The 16,940-nt window shown below is 35.3% G+C and overlaps 1 protein-coding gene across 4 annotated transcripts; it reads right to left on the bottom strand.

The window, feature by feature from the left end:
* Positions 1 to 1,085: 1,085 nt before the first annotated feature.
* tatdn3l (TatD DNase domain containing 3, like) lies at positions 1,086 to 16,497 on the bottom strand. Of its 4 annotated transcripts, none has more exons than XM_087289429.1 (10): positions 16,382 to 16,497; positions 16,264 to 16,296; positions 14,844 to 14,917; positions 10,475 to 10,553; positions 10,313 to 10,375; positions 7,806 to 7,915; positions 7,655 to 7,710; positions 6,906 to 7,018; positions 5,349 to 5,429; positions 1,086 to 3,128 (listed from the first exon to the last, which is right to left on the bottom strand). In XM_087289429.1, the coding sequence occupies exons 1-10, from the start codon at positions 16,433 to 16,435 to the stop codon at positions 3,069 to 3,071; spliced, it is 723 nt and encodes a 240-aa protein (XP_087145555.1). In that variant the 5' UTR covers positions 16,436 to 16,497; the 3' UTR covers positions 1,086 to 3,068.
* Between the last annotated feature and the right edge of the window lie 443 nt (positions 16,498 to 16,940).

Raw genomic sequence — 16,940 nt, 5'->3', positions numbered from 1 at the left:
CGTGTTCTCCCTTGGGTTTCCTGCGGGTGCTCGGGTTCCCCACCAGTCCAAAGAATTGGGTAGGCTAAATTGTCCGTAGTGTATAAGTGTGTGTTTGAATGTGTGTGTGTGTGTGTGAATGTTTCCCAGTGTTGGGTTGCGGCAGGAAGGGCATCTGCTGCGTAAAAATGTGCTGCTGTGGCGACCACATAATGAATGAATGAATTTGGCCACAACTTTCTCTGTGTTGGTGTTTCAGCAAATGTAGTGATTTTTGGTGATAAGCCTTATTTTGACACTATTGATATTATTTTGATATTTTGGGGGGAAATGCTTTGATTTTCAAAAACTTGATACACTCTGGGCAAACAGTTACCCTTTCATTATGTTGGTGGCTGTTTCTGCCCAACTGACGTCCATTATAATGACATTTTCAATAGCAAAGCCTTGACATCATATAATCCTGCATTCTTGATTGTTGCTGGGTTTCCCTGTTGGGGCTAATGTAGATATATATTAATAGAGTATGTGTTACTTTGTTGGATTCTTTATTATTATTATTATTTATTTTTTGTATGGTATTAAAAGGTATTTTAAACAACAACAACAAACAACTCTTCACACTAATTGTAGTAAAAAAAAGATATATTTTTAATGTAAATAATTTTAATAGCGTATTTTTTTCAACAACAAAAACTGCAATAGTTGCTAGCTTGTGAGCCCAAACTATGTCTGATAGACATAAATATTTGCCCTTTTTGGTGTTAAGGCTGAATTCGTCAATCAGTCAATTGTTGTATTCAGTTTTATTTATTCATACGGATTGTATGAATAAATTTAACGGATTGAAACAATTTACAACATGAAATTATACAATAACACCATACCAATATGTTTAGAAAAACATCTCTGTTACTGCACAAAACTTTGTTAGGAATTAGCTCTTTATGTATTTTATCATATTTTAAAATAACTTTTAAATATATAAAACAATATCAATCAAACAACACCATTTGATTAAGTTATTAAATGAACTCTAAAATATTCAGAATATTACTCCCTATAATCTACAAGCCTTGTTTTTTTATTGTGCCTTTATTGTTTTTATGGTGCTAAAATCATATTTTATTCATTAATACACTGTACGGACTTAAGTTAAACTCTGACATCGTTTGACATAAAGGTATCAAGTTTATTGCACAACATTCACAATATTATCCTCTAATTAACTGCTACACAAGGAGGAGAAGGAGAATATTTATTCATTAATAATCATAATTAACATCAGCATTTTCTTGCACATTAAACATTTACCTGCTTTAGAAAACTACTTTCTCAAACATTAGCGTGCTGGAATGAGGAAACAGGAAACAATAAACTCTCTAAATATATATATATATACTGTATAAAACCCCATGACTTGAGTTGAACTAAGTTTATCAAGAAATGCAGGTTTTCCTTTCCCTAGTAACCAAGATAAATGATAAAAAGCACCAATCATATTTGAGATTAATGATATTGCCTTGTAATATAGCCTAACTATCCTTCTGTATAATTCTGTTGGGAGAAGATTGACCCAAAACCAACCCAGACATACAGTAGAGGAAAATCGACCGCAGGTATGTGTTATCATATTACATTAATTTGTCATCGTAATAATAAGGTTTGTATCCTAAATAGTTTTACCCTATGATGCATTTTGTTATGCTAGTTATGAAGTGTAAAATCTTGCACATTTTTTAAAATTATATTATTTACCTGTTTAAAAAATAATTAGTTTACACTAAATACATGTAATGTTTCTGAACATCCCAACAAATATGCTTGAAGGTGATCTTTACATGCTTTGTTAACAAATGTAAATCAATTCCAGTAAAAATACTGTATTTACATTTACAGCACCATATATCTATATACATTGTTGGGGAAAGCTACTTTTGAAAGTAATGCATTACAATATTGAGTTACTCCCTAAAGAAGTAACTAGTTGCGTTACTTAGATACTTTTTATGGTAAGTAATGCATTACGTTACTTTTGAGTTATTTTTTCTGCCCTGGCTGTGGCTTGATCTCTTTCAGAGCAGAGTTTTTTAAATAGAGGAGCTCTGCAATTAATAACCAAAGTTCCCGCGGGGTCTTAAAAAGTCTAAGATTTAAAAAATTGAAATTTAAGGCCTTAAAAAGTCTTAAATTCGCTGTTCTTGGTCTTATTTTTGTGATGTCCATGTAACGCTACATCTAATGCTCATTTAATTTTTGTTGTTGTTGTTGCTAGGTTTTTAAGGTGTTGTAGTTCTTTATTTCACTACTCCTATTGTAATTTGTGGTATTACAACTACAAAAAGGTCAACTTGCAGTAGCCAATCAGCTTTCTGTTGTTAAACTCAATCAAAGAGCTTAGAATGACCATTCGATATAGATCTTAAATTTAATACTTATTGGTCTTAAAAAGTCTTAAATTTGTCATTGTGATATCTGCAGAAAGCCTGAAAACGCACTGTATAACCTTTGTTTACCTTTAAAAAAACATTATTGTTATTTTCCAATAACCTCCTGACCCCAGAGCTCTACATGCCATATATACAGATTAATGAAAGCTTAAAGCCTACTTTTGTACTTTTTGTATTATTAAAAAAAAAATAAAATCACTGTCCATTAAGATAATCTTACTTTCTTTTTCTTCCATGTGTTCAAAATAATGAGAATATTTCTATTACAGAAATGTAAGGCTCTGCCATCTTCGTTTCTGTCTGTTCCAGCATGTTCTCGTTGCGTGCAGGATTCAACATAACTACATTTATTTTAATTCAGCAATAAATTTTTTTAAAAGCGAATTGATTAAACTAAAAAGTAACTCACATTACATTTTATAAAAACATAACTCAAATACTATTACTTAATTTTTAAAGGTAATGCGTAACTTTAGTAACTTGTTACTAGAAAAGTATTACTATTACGTAACTCTTGTACTTGTAATGTGTTACCCAAAATACTGTCTATTTACAGTGTTAAATCACTGTAAAAGATACAGTGATTTGTCAGTGCCAATAGCCTAGTGGTTAATTGCGCCAATATATTGCACCATGGTGCTAACGGCGACCTGAGTTTGATTCCTGGCTGGAGGTCCTTTGCTGACCTATCCCCTCTCCCTGTCAAAACAAAGATAGTGATTTTTTACAATGCAACTTGAAAAATAAAATGATCATAGTGCACAATTGTCCTACAGTAAAATACAGTTCATGTACCAGTTAAATACTGTGTAATTATAGAAAAATAATTAGCAAAAATATCTAGACTAAAATATGATTATATGATATATATGTTTATATATGTAAATATGTTTAGGCACATTTTTTATTCCATGATTATAAGCATTCATAAATCATTGATTTGGTTTCACAACACATAATTTATTCAAATTATTTATCAAATTAATCAAAATGTAAAAGAAAAATGCAAAAAAAAGTTTTGTGAATTTTCTTTCAATCATAAACAAAATGTTATATTTTAAATTATTAAATTGAGGATCTTCACGTCTTCACATTTTTTTAAACAGTTCATATCACAGTTAAATAATGTGTCATTTACAAAAATCATTAACAGCGTGTTTGTAAAAACATCACAAAAGTCTAAAATATGAGAAATATGTTTCAAGAGTTCCCACTTAGATATGCTTGGCACTTATAGCAGGTTTGGCATGCTGTCCCGGGAGAGAACCCTGAGCTCGGAGATATTTGAGCCCAGGGCTCCCGCCCGGTCTAGAAGCATATCAGGAGAACCGAGATCAGGTAGGTCTCGATCGCTCCCCCTTTAGAAGGGGAGAAAAAGGAGGAGATGGGGTGGAAGGGGGGATTCTTCCAAAATGAAGAGTGCAATGGGGAGAAAGTGATCCATTTATACTAAGCTAGGATCATTCTGATTGGATTATTACTGATTACGGATGAGTGGCCAGCGGTGCACAATCATATCACGTGCTCCTCTCGAAATTAGTTTATGAAACTTCACTTATATACATGTTTAGGCACAGTTTTTATTCCATTAATTTAAGTATTCATAAATCATTGATTTGGTTTAACAACACATAGATTATTTAAATTATTCATCAAATTATTCAAAATGTAAAAGAAAAATGCAAAAAAATTGCGAATTTGCTTCCAATCATAAACAAAATACTATATTTTAAATGAAAACTCAAATGGTAAGGGGATCTTTACATTTTTTAACAGTTCATATTAGTTAAATGTCTAATTTAAAAAAAATCATTAACAGTGTGAATGCAAAAATATATCATAAGTCTAAAAGAAGAGATTATATGATAAATATCTTTAGATAAAAACTATATTCCATGATTTTAAGTATTTATATAACATTGGCTTGCTTTCACAACAAATACTTTTAAATGGAAAAAAGCAAAAATATTGTAAGGATTGCTTCACGTTCGTCTGAAGCTGGTCTTTTAACTGCTTAGTCAACGCGGTTAAACTCTATGGCACTGGCACCTAAATTGTGGAACTCTTTACCCTCTTATATTCGCAACGCAGAATTCCTGATTATTTTAAATCATCTCTTAAAACTTACTTTTTTAGGGTAGCTGTTAATTAATTTTTAGATCTATTACTATTATTTCATGTGTTATTAAATTTTTTTAGCATTTATCCTTTTGTCTTTTACCGCTGCACTACTGAGATACTACCTTTAAAAAGCCCTATATAAAAATAAAGTTTATTATTATTATACTTAATTCCAATTGTAAACAAAAGGCTATATTTTAAATGAAAACTCAAATGATTAAATAGAGCATCTTCACATTGTCACATTTTTCATTAAACTAATCATTCACTCATAGATTTTGCTTCTTGTTCAAACTAACTTTCAAAAATGAGTTGAAACAACATTATTCTTTAGTTTTTTGGTACAACGTAATTGTTTTACATTCAATCCACTTCAATTAACAAAAACAAACTCAATCAAGTTGTGTTGGGACAACGTAAAAGATTTGTGTGATACCCTGCATTTTTACAGTGTTGTCTTTTGTGAAATTGTTGTCCTTGTGTTCAGGTAAATAGAACTAAAAGAAGAAGCGAAAGAAAGGATCATACAATAGATATATTTGTTAAAAAGTCAGGCAGAGGTGCACTTTTAATGTCAAGCTTTGATAAATGTTTTTAATTTGGGGAAGAGGTGCAGGGCATTCTGGGTAGTGACTTCTATGACTTTCTCCAAGGGGATCCCTTTTATTTTGGCGATATATTCGGCACTGATGCTGATATTCCTCGGTACATTCCTCACCTAGAGTAAAAACACAAATGTAAATCATTTTCAGAAGCATATTAAAGCATGTTTCGTGACAGAAATAAAATCCCCTGTACCTGTTTTTCAGGTCCGAGCGCAGGAGAGTCCGTTTCTAAACACATGCTCTCCAGAGGAACCTGTTTCACCAGTTTCTGCTTCTTATCATAAGGTAATTGAATAAAAAAAAGCATGTGATGTGTGACTAATAAATGCACAGTGGTGTTTTATAGACAGAAACACACTTCCAGTGAAAATTTGGACACAGTTTAGTCAAAAATATTTGCCCTCCTAGGAATTTTTTATTTTCAAATATTTCCCAACTAATGTTTAACAGAGCAAGGAATTTCTCACAGTATTTCCTATAATATTTTAATGTTAATATTATTAGCCCCCTTAAGCAGTATTTTTTCGATTGTCTACAGAACAAACCATTTTTATACCTCTGTGAAAAGTTGGCACCCCATAAAAATAAATAATCCCCAAAACTATGCCAGTCATTTCTGCTGTTTGTGCTGCAAAATCGAACGTTTGCGCTGTTTTGGGGTCTGCAATAGAGGTCTGCATTCCCGTGGGAATTGGTAACTGGTGTATTTTTGGTCGGGAGCGGGCAGTCTAACAATATCGCTCCCGACTCCCGAGCAAGCGTATGTATGCGTGTGTGTGAATGAGACAGTGTGATGCTGTCTTTGTGTGTATGCGCAAATGAGAGAGAGAACTTTGTGTGTGTGTGTGTGTGTGTGTGTTTAAACAGACAGCTTGTTATAGGCTGTCTGGACTCTGTATAGCTGGGTGGTTTTCGGTTTTGTTCCCCCCCCCCCCCTCCCCATTAGCGGGAACGGGCGTGGCGGATAGAAAACGGAGCGGGTCGGGCAGCGGGACAACGAATGCTGAACATAAGCGGGAGCGGTCGGGTTGGGCTAAAACCTGGCGGGTGGGGGCGGGATTCAAAATTTAGTCACGCGCAGATCTCTAGTCTAAGATATTAAGCATTATTTTTGACCGTGTGACGTCACTTTCCACCCCATGTTGCTCAAATCATTCCAAATCAGCAGTTCGTTTGTGCCATTAAAACAAACACTGTATCTGTGTCCCTCATTTAGGTATAACCAAAATATTTCGGGAGCCGTGACGTCACTCTCCATCCCAGGTTTTCTAAAATCGCACAAAACTAATGTCATTCGTTTGTGCTCGAGTTGTGCCATTAAAATAAACACTGTATCTATTTCCATTGCCTAATTAACCTAGTTAAGCCTTTAAATGTCAATTTAGGCTGAATACTAGTATCTTGAAAAACATCTAGGCAAATATTATTTACTGTCATCATGACAAAGATAAAATAAATCAGTTATTAGAGATGATTTATTAAAACTATTACGTTTAGAAATGTGTTGAACAAAATTTTCTCTTTGTTAAACAGAAATTATGGAAAACATATACAGGAGAGCTAATAATTCAGGAGGGATAATAAATGACTTCAACCGTACATGAATATTATTTTCTCTCATAATTACTAAAATGCTTGTAAACATTGTTTGAGAACATTTCTGAAGTAATTGGAAATGACATTGGAACTGGGTGCATACAGTAAACAGAGCTTGCAAATATTGAGCCAAAATATTATTAGTTCTGTTTACCTGATCACTTCTTACAATAGAAGGAGGTATTGAGAAAAAATAACCCGCTTTAACACCCTCCAATGCAACTGAAGGCTTTCCGTCGAATGCATGAAGAAGTGCATTTTCTACACCTGAAAACAGACCAGATTGAAATGTCATAATCATGAAAAACAACCAATTTATATAGTCAAGACGAAATGATTAGCCTTTTTATACAATTTTACATTATTTTTAAAATGTTTTCCCAGTGATGTTAAACAGAACAAGGACATTTTTCTTAGTATTTCCTATTGTATTTGAGTATTTTTACGCAGCAATGCCCTTCCAGTCACAACCCAGTACTGGGAAACACCCAAACACTCTCACATTTACACACACTCATACACTATGACCAATTTAGTTCATCCAATTCACCTATAGCGCATGTGTTTGGACTGTGGGGGAAGCCGGAGCACCCTGAGGAAACCCATGCCAACACGTGGAGAACATGCAAACTCCACACAGAAATGCCAATTGGTCCGTCCAGGACTCAAACCAGCGACCTTCTTACTGTGAGGCAACAGTGCTAACCACTGAGCCACCGTGTTGTCTTTTGGCTAATTTGTCTCTAACTGTAAAAAAACACTGAGTATATATATATATATATATATATATATATATATATATATATATATATATATATATATATATATATATATATATATATATATATATATATATATATATATATATATATGTGTGTGTGTGTGTGTGTTTATTGTGCATACCCATTTCTTTCAAAAGATGTATGGTTGGTCTTCCAGCAGATCTTGAGTGTACATTTCTAACAGACAGATAAACTGCATTAATATATGCAACCTTGTAGGAGATGAAAAATTAACTGATAACACAATATTGAATGTGTACAAAAATACTTACAGAGGCAGATTCAACTGTTTTGCAATTTCAGCCTGTCGAATGAGCACTTTTCTCTGACCGTCTTTCCCAGCATCACTGTTGACTACACGAGGTGTGAAATCCAAGCCAACCTACATGTGAATCATTCAGAAAGACATCACTAATAACTTAAAGGGGACTTATTATGCCCCTTTTAACAAAATGTAAAATAAGCCTCTGATGTCCATAGAGTGGGTATGTGAAGTTTGCCCCTTTTAAGCTTTGGTCACAATTGTGTTATTTTGGTGACTATCGCATTAAATTTAAATGAGACTGTGCTCACAGGCTACAAATGCCCGTGTGTCAGCATAGTGGCAAATTCAAAAACTGACGTCCTATACTAACTGACGTCCTATACTAATGAGGGACAGATTGTCACGAATGGGCGGGGCTTACTCTCTGTGATGACACGTACAAAGGGAGAATGTCAATCAAAGTGTTTCTGCAGACTGTTTTTGACAAGTGTGATTATAAAAAAATGAAAAGTTATTACAATTTTCCCATTAGAAGCTGGTTATATTCACACATAAAGTGATTTTTGCATAATAGGTCCCCTTTAATTTAGGTGCTGATGGAAGAGAGAAACGCAGATAAATAAAAGTGTAACAAATTATTTTGCATCACTTATTGCATTACCAGTAGCAAAACAAGTTAAATATTTTAAGGGATAAAGGGGATAGTTCACCCAAAATTGAAAACCACCTCATTATTTACTCTCCCTCATGTGGTTTTAAACCTTTATGAGTTTCTGTTGAACCCAAAAGAAAATATTTTGATGAAGGCTGTAGGGAAAAAATTAGTATGGAAGTGAATGGGTGACATCTACCATTCTTCTAAATACCTTCTTTTGTGTTCAACAGAAGAAAAACACAAATAGGTTTTTATGTAAAGTATCCCTTTCAAGAGTTCACACTTAGCTGATGATTGATTATAAGCAAGTTTGGGATGCTGTCCCGGGAGAGAGCCCTGAGCTGGAAGGTTCTTGAGCCCTGGGCTCCCTCCCGTTTGGAGGAAGAGAGGGGAGCCTTGAGCTCAGGTAGATCTCGACAACTCCCCCTTGAGAAGAGGTGATGACTAAAAATTGAATGCTATTAAAAGATATGCTGCATTATAAGATTACCTGAATTGCAAATTTAGATTGATCAATTTACTTGTTGTGCATGTTTTTGGAATGTGGGAGGAAACCGGAGGACCCGGGGAAAACCCACGCAAGCACAGGAAGAACATGCAAACTACACACAGAAACGACCACCGGCCTGTTAAAGGACTAGAACCGGTGACGTTCTTGCTGTGAGGCGACAGTGCTAGTCACTGGGCCACCGTGCTGCCCTATGGAGGGAAAGGTGAAGAGGTAGGGGTGGAAGGGGGGATTCTTCAAATCGAAGATGACTGTAGTGAAGAAACCCTGGCTCTTTATAGTGGGTTAGGAATGGCCTGATTGGTGGATCATGCATGCTAATGCAGAACCAGCCGTGTTCAATCTTAATCACATGCTCCTCTCGAAATTAGTTTATGAAAAAACTTCACTTAAACATATACCTACCCACATGGGAATTTAAATCTTGAGTCTATCATTCATTCATTTTCCTTTGGCTTAGTCTCTATTTCAGAGGTCGCTGCAGCGGAATGAACCGCCAACTATTCCAGCATATGTTTTACGCAGCGGATGCCCTTCCAGCCGCTTCCAGTACTGGGGAACACCCATACACACTACGGCCAATTTACTTTATTGAAATCACCTATTCAGCTTATTCTTGGCCGACGAGTGGGCGCAGCCATTTGAGTCTTTTTGGCTCGAGACTTCCGGTCTCATTCACTTCCATTCATTTTTAGACATTAAAAACGGCTCGTTTCGCTGTTTGATGTTGCAAACTGATATTTCCTTATTATATTACTCTACTTTTTCTATATAGTCATGCAAACATTTGTTTGTAGAGCAAGTAGTTTGACCGTTCTCTGCCGTTTATTATTCCTAGTCATTTCTCCCATAGGCAACTGAATCGGAAGCTCTAAGACAATTGCGAAAACAGGCGCACTTCCGCATTTTAGAATAAGGTCAGTAACACCTATAGTTTTGACTGTGGGGAAGCTCTAGCATTCGGACAAATCCCACACCAACACTGGGAGAACATGCAAACTCCATAAAGAAATGCTAACCGAGCTGATCCAGCTGGGACTCGAACCAGCCATCTTCTTGCTGTGAGGTGACAGTGCTAACCACTGAGTCACCATGCCACCTTGAGTCTTAAATCTTACATCTATGAGTTTCTTTCTTCTGTTGAACACAAAAAAAGGTATTTTGAAGAATGCTGTTGTAAAAAAAATAATAAGGAAGTGAATTGGTGCCAGCATTCTCCAAAATATCTTCAACAGAAGAAAAACTCAAAAAGGTGTTTGGGTGAACTATCCCTTTTAACATAGACCTACCCACATAAGTCTATCCTATACTTAACCCTCAAGAACAAGTAGTTATATAATATATGTCTAACCTCACCGATAGCCACGATGTGCTCTTTGTATTTGTCGATCAGTGGTAAAGCTGCATCTAAATCCTGTAAAGGAGACAAATGAAATGTGTTTCATATGCAAGACTGGTAAATACAATTATTAAATATGCAGATTTTTGTAATATAAATATGCATATTTCCGACCTCAGGTACAGCTCCTCTGGGTTGTGCTGGATCTTGGACAGGATGAACGCCAAGACATGGCATAATGAATCCAGGGAACCTATAGGACACATAATTCACAACACAAAATATAAATGTGCTCTTTTTTAAAGAAGAGCATAACAGAGAGTTTTTAGCTAAAAGTGCGATGTTTGGTGATTCATCAAATGTAAGTCAAGGGCTACTGGCACTTTGAGAGGCAAAAAATATACAGGCAAAACTAAATGAATACCTCTTGCTAACATGTTGAGGCTTATGAAACAAGATGAGATCTGTCTGTGCAATAAACTTTAAGCCAAAAATCTAATTCCCAGACTTTTCATTGACCAAAATTTACTGTAAATTACCATGACATCAAATGATTGTAAAAACAGGCTTGTATGCTAATAATATGTGCTTAAATATTATTAATTCAATATTCAAATATAAAATAAAAACAAAATATTAAAATGCTTTTAGCTTGAATGTAATTTAGCATGATTTTAATAGCCATTATGAGAACAACAATGGATAATTTACACACATTTTATGCAGGGGATGCAGAAGACAAATATTAAATAAATTTTTTTTATGCAAAATAAAACAAAAATGCCAGTTATGCCTCATATGACAGGATTAATAAATGTCATATAGTAAAACTGCTCTAAATGTAAAGCTAAATAGATTGCTAAATACTATACTCTTGACGCGTGAAAGTATAAAGCCTGTACAAATAGCCAACAACAAATTCAATTCAATTCAAGTTTATTTGTATAGCGCTTTTCACAATAATTATTTTCCAAAGCAGCTTTACAAAAGATGACCATTTTTTGCATTACAATCAAATTCGTAAAAGTTAATGTTATTAGTTAACATAACTAATTACATACTAATAACTTTAATTAACTAGTAACTAATAGCTTTTAACAGTTAAAGTTATTATATATCCGTTATCACGGTTAAAATATCCAGCATCTGCCAAATCATCTTAAAATTGTTTAAGCGAGCTACGAAGTATGGCCGACTGGTCAAAATGAACACATTTAGGACCAAATTAACTTGTTTATCTTGAACACACCTCATGGTTTCACTTCATTAAGATCTCAGTTTATCCCAGAGTACCACAGGAAAAAATGTTGGCCACATTTTGGATGATTATTAATTTAACATCGATGTAAAGTTGGTTTTATATTCGCACGTTCAAACATTCTCAATATTATAATTTCAGAAAGTATTGTTTGCTAATTCAAAATAGTGAAATCATACATTAGTAGCCAATGACTACCAAAGTACAACAGTGTTCACAGTCAGTTAAATAGTGCTAATGTTGTTTTGAAGTCATACTAACATGTTATTTCAGGCCGAATATTTAAAGGTTTTATATTCGCACATTCATTCAGTAACACACTCCTTGTTTTGTTTACCATGGTACTTTGAACATTGGGTCTGAAATCGCATGAGGTACTACTTGAAAACAACATTAGCACTATTTAATTGACTGTGAACACTGTTGTACTTTGATAGTCATTGGCTGCTAAAGTGATTCAATATTAGAATTGACATGGAATATTTTGTGTATCATTTAACAAATTATTAGATCAGTTATCATAATTAAAATATCCAGCATCTGCCAAATCATATTAAAATTGTTAAAGCGAGCTGTGAATATGGCCGACTGTTCAAAATGAACACATTTAGGGCTAAATGGCGTATATGCCGAAGCACGCTAATAGGATTTTTTACTTGCCAGTAACCTGGGTTAAGCGCTTCCGGCGAATTGAATGCCAATGCAAAATCTGGTGCGTTTAAGGTCTGTTTTCTTTCAAAATCAGCGATATCCACTGGCTGAGTGATATCCGATTTAAAGTGTCTCAGATTGTACAAGAAGCACTGCATTAAATTACATTTCCCCCCGCCATGTCTTTATTATATGAGCATTTATAATTGGCCACAGCCATGTCACCCTGCAGCCCAACACCCGGTTACTCACTGAAGCTAAGCAGGGCTGAGCCTGGTCAGTACCTGGATGGGAGACCACTAGGGAACACTAGGTTGCTGTTGGAAGTGGTGTTAGTGAGGCCAGCAGGGGGCGCTCAACCTGTGGTCTGTGTGAGTCCTAATGCCCCAGTAAAAGTGAAGGGGACACTAAACTGTCAGTGGGCGCCGTCTTTCGGATGAGACGTTAAACCGAGGTCCTGACTTTCTGTGGTCATTAAAAATCCCAAGGCACTTCTCGTGAAAGAGCAGGGGTGTAACCCCGGTGTCCTGGCCAAAGTGCCTCTATCGGCCCTTACGATCATGGCCTCCCAATCATCCCCTCTCCACCGAATTGGCTCTATCACTGTCTCTTCACTCCACCAATAGCTGGTGTGTGGTTAGCGCACTGGCGCCGTTGTCCTGTGGCAGCCGTCGCATCATCCAAGTGGATGCTGCACACTGGTGGTGGTGTGGAGAGACCCCCCCTCATGATTGTGAAGCGCTTTGGGTGTATTGCCATACACAATAAATGCGCTATATAAATACACATTACATTAAATACACATTACATTTATTTTACCCCAGTATATTCAATGGAGCTTCTGCGTTAGCCTGCCGATTCTGACGGGCGCGTGCGAGTAAACAGCTTTTTGTCTCGTTTTACGCTTGAGCAACTAAATAAATGCTAAAGTTTATTTAACTGAATGTATTTTTATGACATTACAACATTGATGCTGTATAAGGAACTGTATAAAATGGGAAAAAGTTCATAATAACAGGTCACCGGAAGTGTATCAGCATGGGAACAGCACTAGCTCGGCATATACCCTATTAACTTGTTTATCTTGAACACACCTCATGGTTTCACTTCATTAAGATCTCAGTTTATCACAGAGTACTATAGGTTGGCTACATTTTGAATGATTATTAAATTAACATTGAGGTAAAGTTGGTTTTATATTCGCACATTCAGACTTTCTCAATAATATAATTTCAGAAAAGTATTGTTTGCTAATTCAAAATAGTGAAAATGAACACATTTAGGGCCAAATTAACTTGTTTATCTTGAACACACCTCATGGTTTCACTTCATTAAGATCTCAGTTTATCCCAGAGTACCACAGGAAAAATTGTTGGCCACTTTTTGGATGATTATTAATTTAACATTGATGTAAAGTTGTTTTTTTATTCGCACGTTCATTCAGTAACACACTACCTGTTTTGTTTACCATGGTACATGGAATATTGGGTCTGAAATCACATGCAAGTACAACTTGAAAACAACATTAGCACTATTTAACTGACTGTGAACACTGTTGTACTTTGATAGTCATTTGCTGCTAAAGTGATTCAATATTAGAATTGACATGGAATATTTTGTGTATCATTTAACAAACCATTAGATCAGTTATCACAATTAAAATATCCAGCATCTGCCTAAACATCTTAAAATCGTTAAAGCGAGCTACGAAGTATAGCCGACTGTTCAAAATGAACACATTTAGGGCCAAATTAACTTGTTTATCTTGAACACAACTCTTGGTTTCACTTCATTAAGATCTCAGTTTATCCCAGAGTACCACAGGAAAAAATGTTGGCCACATTTTGGATGATTATTAATTTAACATCGATGTAAAGTTGGTTTTATATTCACACATTCAGACTTTCTCAATAATATAATTTTAGAAAAGTATTAATTAAGTAGTGCTAATGTGGTTTTGAAGTCACACTAACAGGTTATTTCATACAGAATATTCAAAGTAACATGGTAAACAATATAGGGAGCATGCCACAAGTTGTCACTGAACGATTGTCTGAATATAAAACCAACTTTACCTCAATATTAACATAGAGGTAAAGTTGGTTTTATATTCACACATTCAGACTTTCTCCTTAATAATATAATTTCAGAAATGTATTGTTTGCAAAACTCTAAATAGGGAAATCATATTAGCAGCCAACGACTATCTTGCACACACCTGATAGTTTCACCTCGGTTTATAACCAACAATCACAGGGGGGGAAAGTTGGCTACATTTTAAACGATTATTAACAGAATGTTTTCATATTTTGGTGGAGTACACCTTTGAAACCATACTAAGGTAAAGTTGGTTTTATATTCATACATTCATTCGGTGACAGGCTGGACAGGCTCCCTATATTGTTTACCATGATACTTGAATATTGGGTCTGAAATCACATGCAAGTACGACTTGAAAACCATACAATGACTGAAAACTGTTGTACTTTGATAGTCATTGGCTGCTAATATGATTTCCCTATTTAGAGTTTTGCAAACAATACTTTTCTGAAATTATATTATTAAGGAGAAAGTCTGAATTAACTCAATTAAAATAATTAGCTGATTTATTCCTTCAGATGATATGAGATATACCTTTGCGAGAGCTGAATAATTTTCTCAAATTCACCAGCGTGTTCTGCTACAGCAAGAAGGGCAACAAGCCCAGCCTAAAAATGAAATTAAAGCATTAATAATCAGCACTTAATATGAGGACAAAGTGTACATTACTACGGAACCCCGGAAGGGACGTAGTGGAGGAGAAAAAAATGGGTGGGTGAAAAAAAAATAATGGGTGAAAGAAAAAAAATGGGTGGGAGGAAAATATATATTTCTAAGTTTTTTGCGTTCCCTCGCAAAGTTTTGCGTTCTCTCGCAAAGATGTTTTGCGTTCCCTCGCAAAGATGTTTTGCGTTCCCTCGCAAAGATGTTTTGCGTTATCTCGCAAAGATGTTTTGCGTTCCCTCGCAAAGATGTTTTGCGTTCCCTCGCAAAGATGTTTTGCGTTCTCTCGCAAAACTGTTTCTCCACAAACACTTCCTGTTCACTGCACTCACGTAAACCCTCCCGTTTTTGCTGAAATTCTCCCATATTTTACCATTCTATCCCACTTTCTTTACATTACTGTGCGCTGATTGTCGCCTTTCACTTTGCAACCTCTGAACCAGTGAATGCATGTTTAAGCGCTGACTGACAGACGCGCTCCATACAATAAACTGATCCCAGATCAGCGTCTGTACGCGCCATTTAAAGGGACACTTCTGTTATCAAACAAGTGAGCAGCAAATGAATCTCATGTTTTGTTTAGTTTGATAAGAGAGGTGTCTCTGTAAGAATGCTCAGATCTATAATGAAAGCAGTCTATTACTTTAGAAACGGTTTGTGCTCATTTAAGAGAAAATAAGCTGTTTAAAATAAAACATGCAGGACGGAGATGTTTCATATTATTCAGTGTATTTGTCTGTTTAAACATACACCCGCTCCTCTGTAAATGGCGTGTACAGACGCTGATCTGGGATCAGTTTATTGTACGAAGCGCGTCTGTCAGTCAGCGCTTATACATGCATTCACTGGTTCATAGGTAGCATACGCACAGTAATGTAAAGAAAGTGGGATAGAATGGTAAAATACGGGAGAATTTCGGCAAAAACGGGAGGGTTTACGTGAGTGCAGTGAACAGGAAGTGTTTGTGGAGAAACAGTTTTGCGAGATAACGCAAAACATCTTTGCGAGGGAACGCAAAACATCTTTGCGAGATAACGCACACATCTTTGCGAGATAACGCAAAACATCTTTGCGAGGGAACGCAAAACATCTTTGCGAGATAACGCAAAACATCTTTGCGAGGGAACGCAAAACTTTGCAAGAGAACGCAAAAAACTTAGAAATATATATTTTCCTCCCACCCATTTTTTTTCTTTCACCCATAATTTTTTTTTACCCACCCATTTTTTTTCTCCTCCACTACGTCCCTTCCGGGGTTCCGTACATTACAGCAGAATATAGCTAACGTCACCTTTCTGGACTCCGCAACGACATCGTCAATGTCCTAAAATAATTACAACACACATTGTCGATTAAAAACACTATTGGGTTGCTTCAAAATACATGTATACAGCAAATTGATCACTTACGCTGTCAAAATCCTCGGCGGATATATGACAGTGACAGTCGATATACCCTTGCATGGATTTAGAGTGCTCAGATCGCTCAAAACTACAGTCCACATGGATCGGCGGATGTAAACAACAAAAGCGGATGTGACGCTACATTTTACGCCTACCACTGCAGAAAATATTTATTAAATCGCATTAAAAATGTGTATTAAATAAAATAATTAACATATTGGCTAAAACGAGACAAAATTTGAGCTTTTGATATTATTAGTCCAAAAATAAACAGATAATCAGATAGATGACTAAAAGACTTTAATGACTAGTCGTCTATATTTAGACATATTAAATTAATAGCAAAAAATAAACAAATAATGACTTGCTTTTAGACCGTTTGAATGATTTTTCCCCTGGTATCAGTAATTTTTAATTGTGTCTTAAGGAAAATTTAAGGAAAAGTTATACATACATTCATTTATTATATATTTTTACTCATTTAATCACTGTCTACTGTAATAAATACTATATCATTATTTACAGTATTATGTTTATATTTTATGCATTTATTTATTTATTATTA

This window comes from Danio rerio, chromosome 17 (genome assembly GCF_052040795.2).
Source record: "Danio rerio strain M-AB ecotype USA chromosome 17, GRCz13ab, whole genome shotgun sequence".
NCBI lineage: Eukaryota > Metazoa > Chordata > Actinopteri > Cypriniformes > Danionidae > Danio > Danio rerio.
This window is presented reverse-complemented; position numbering and strand designations above follow the sequence as displayed.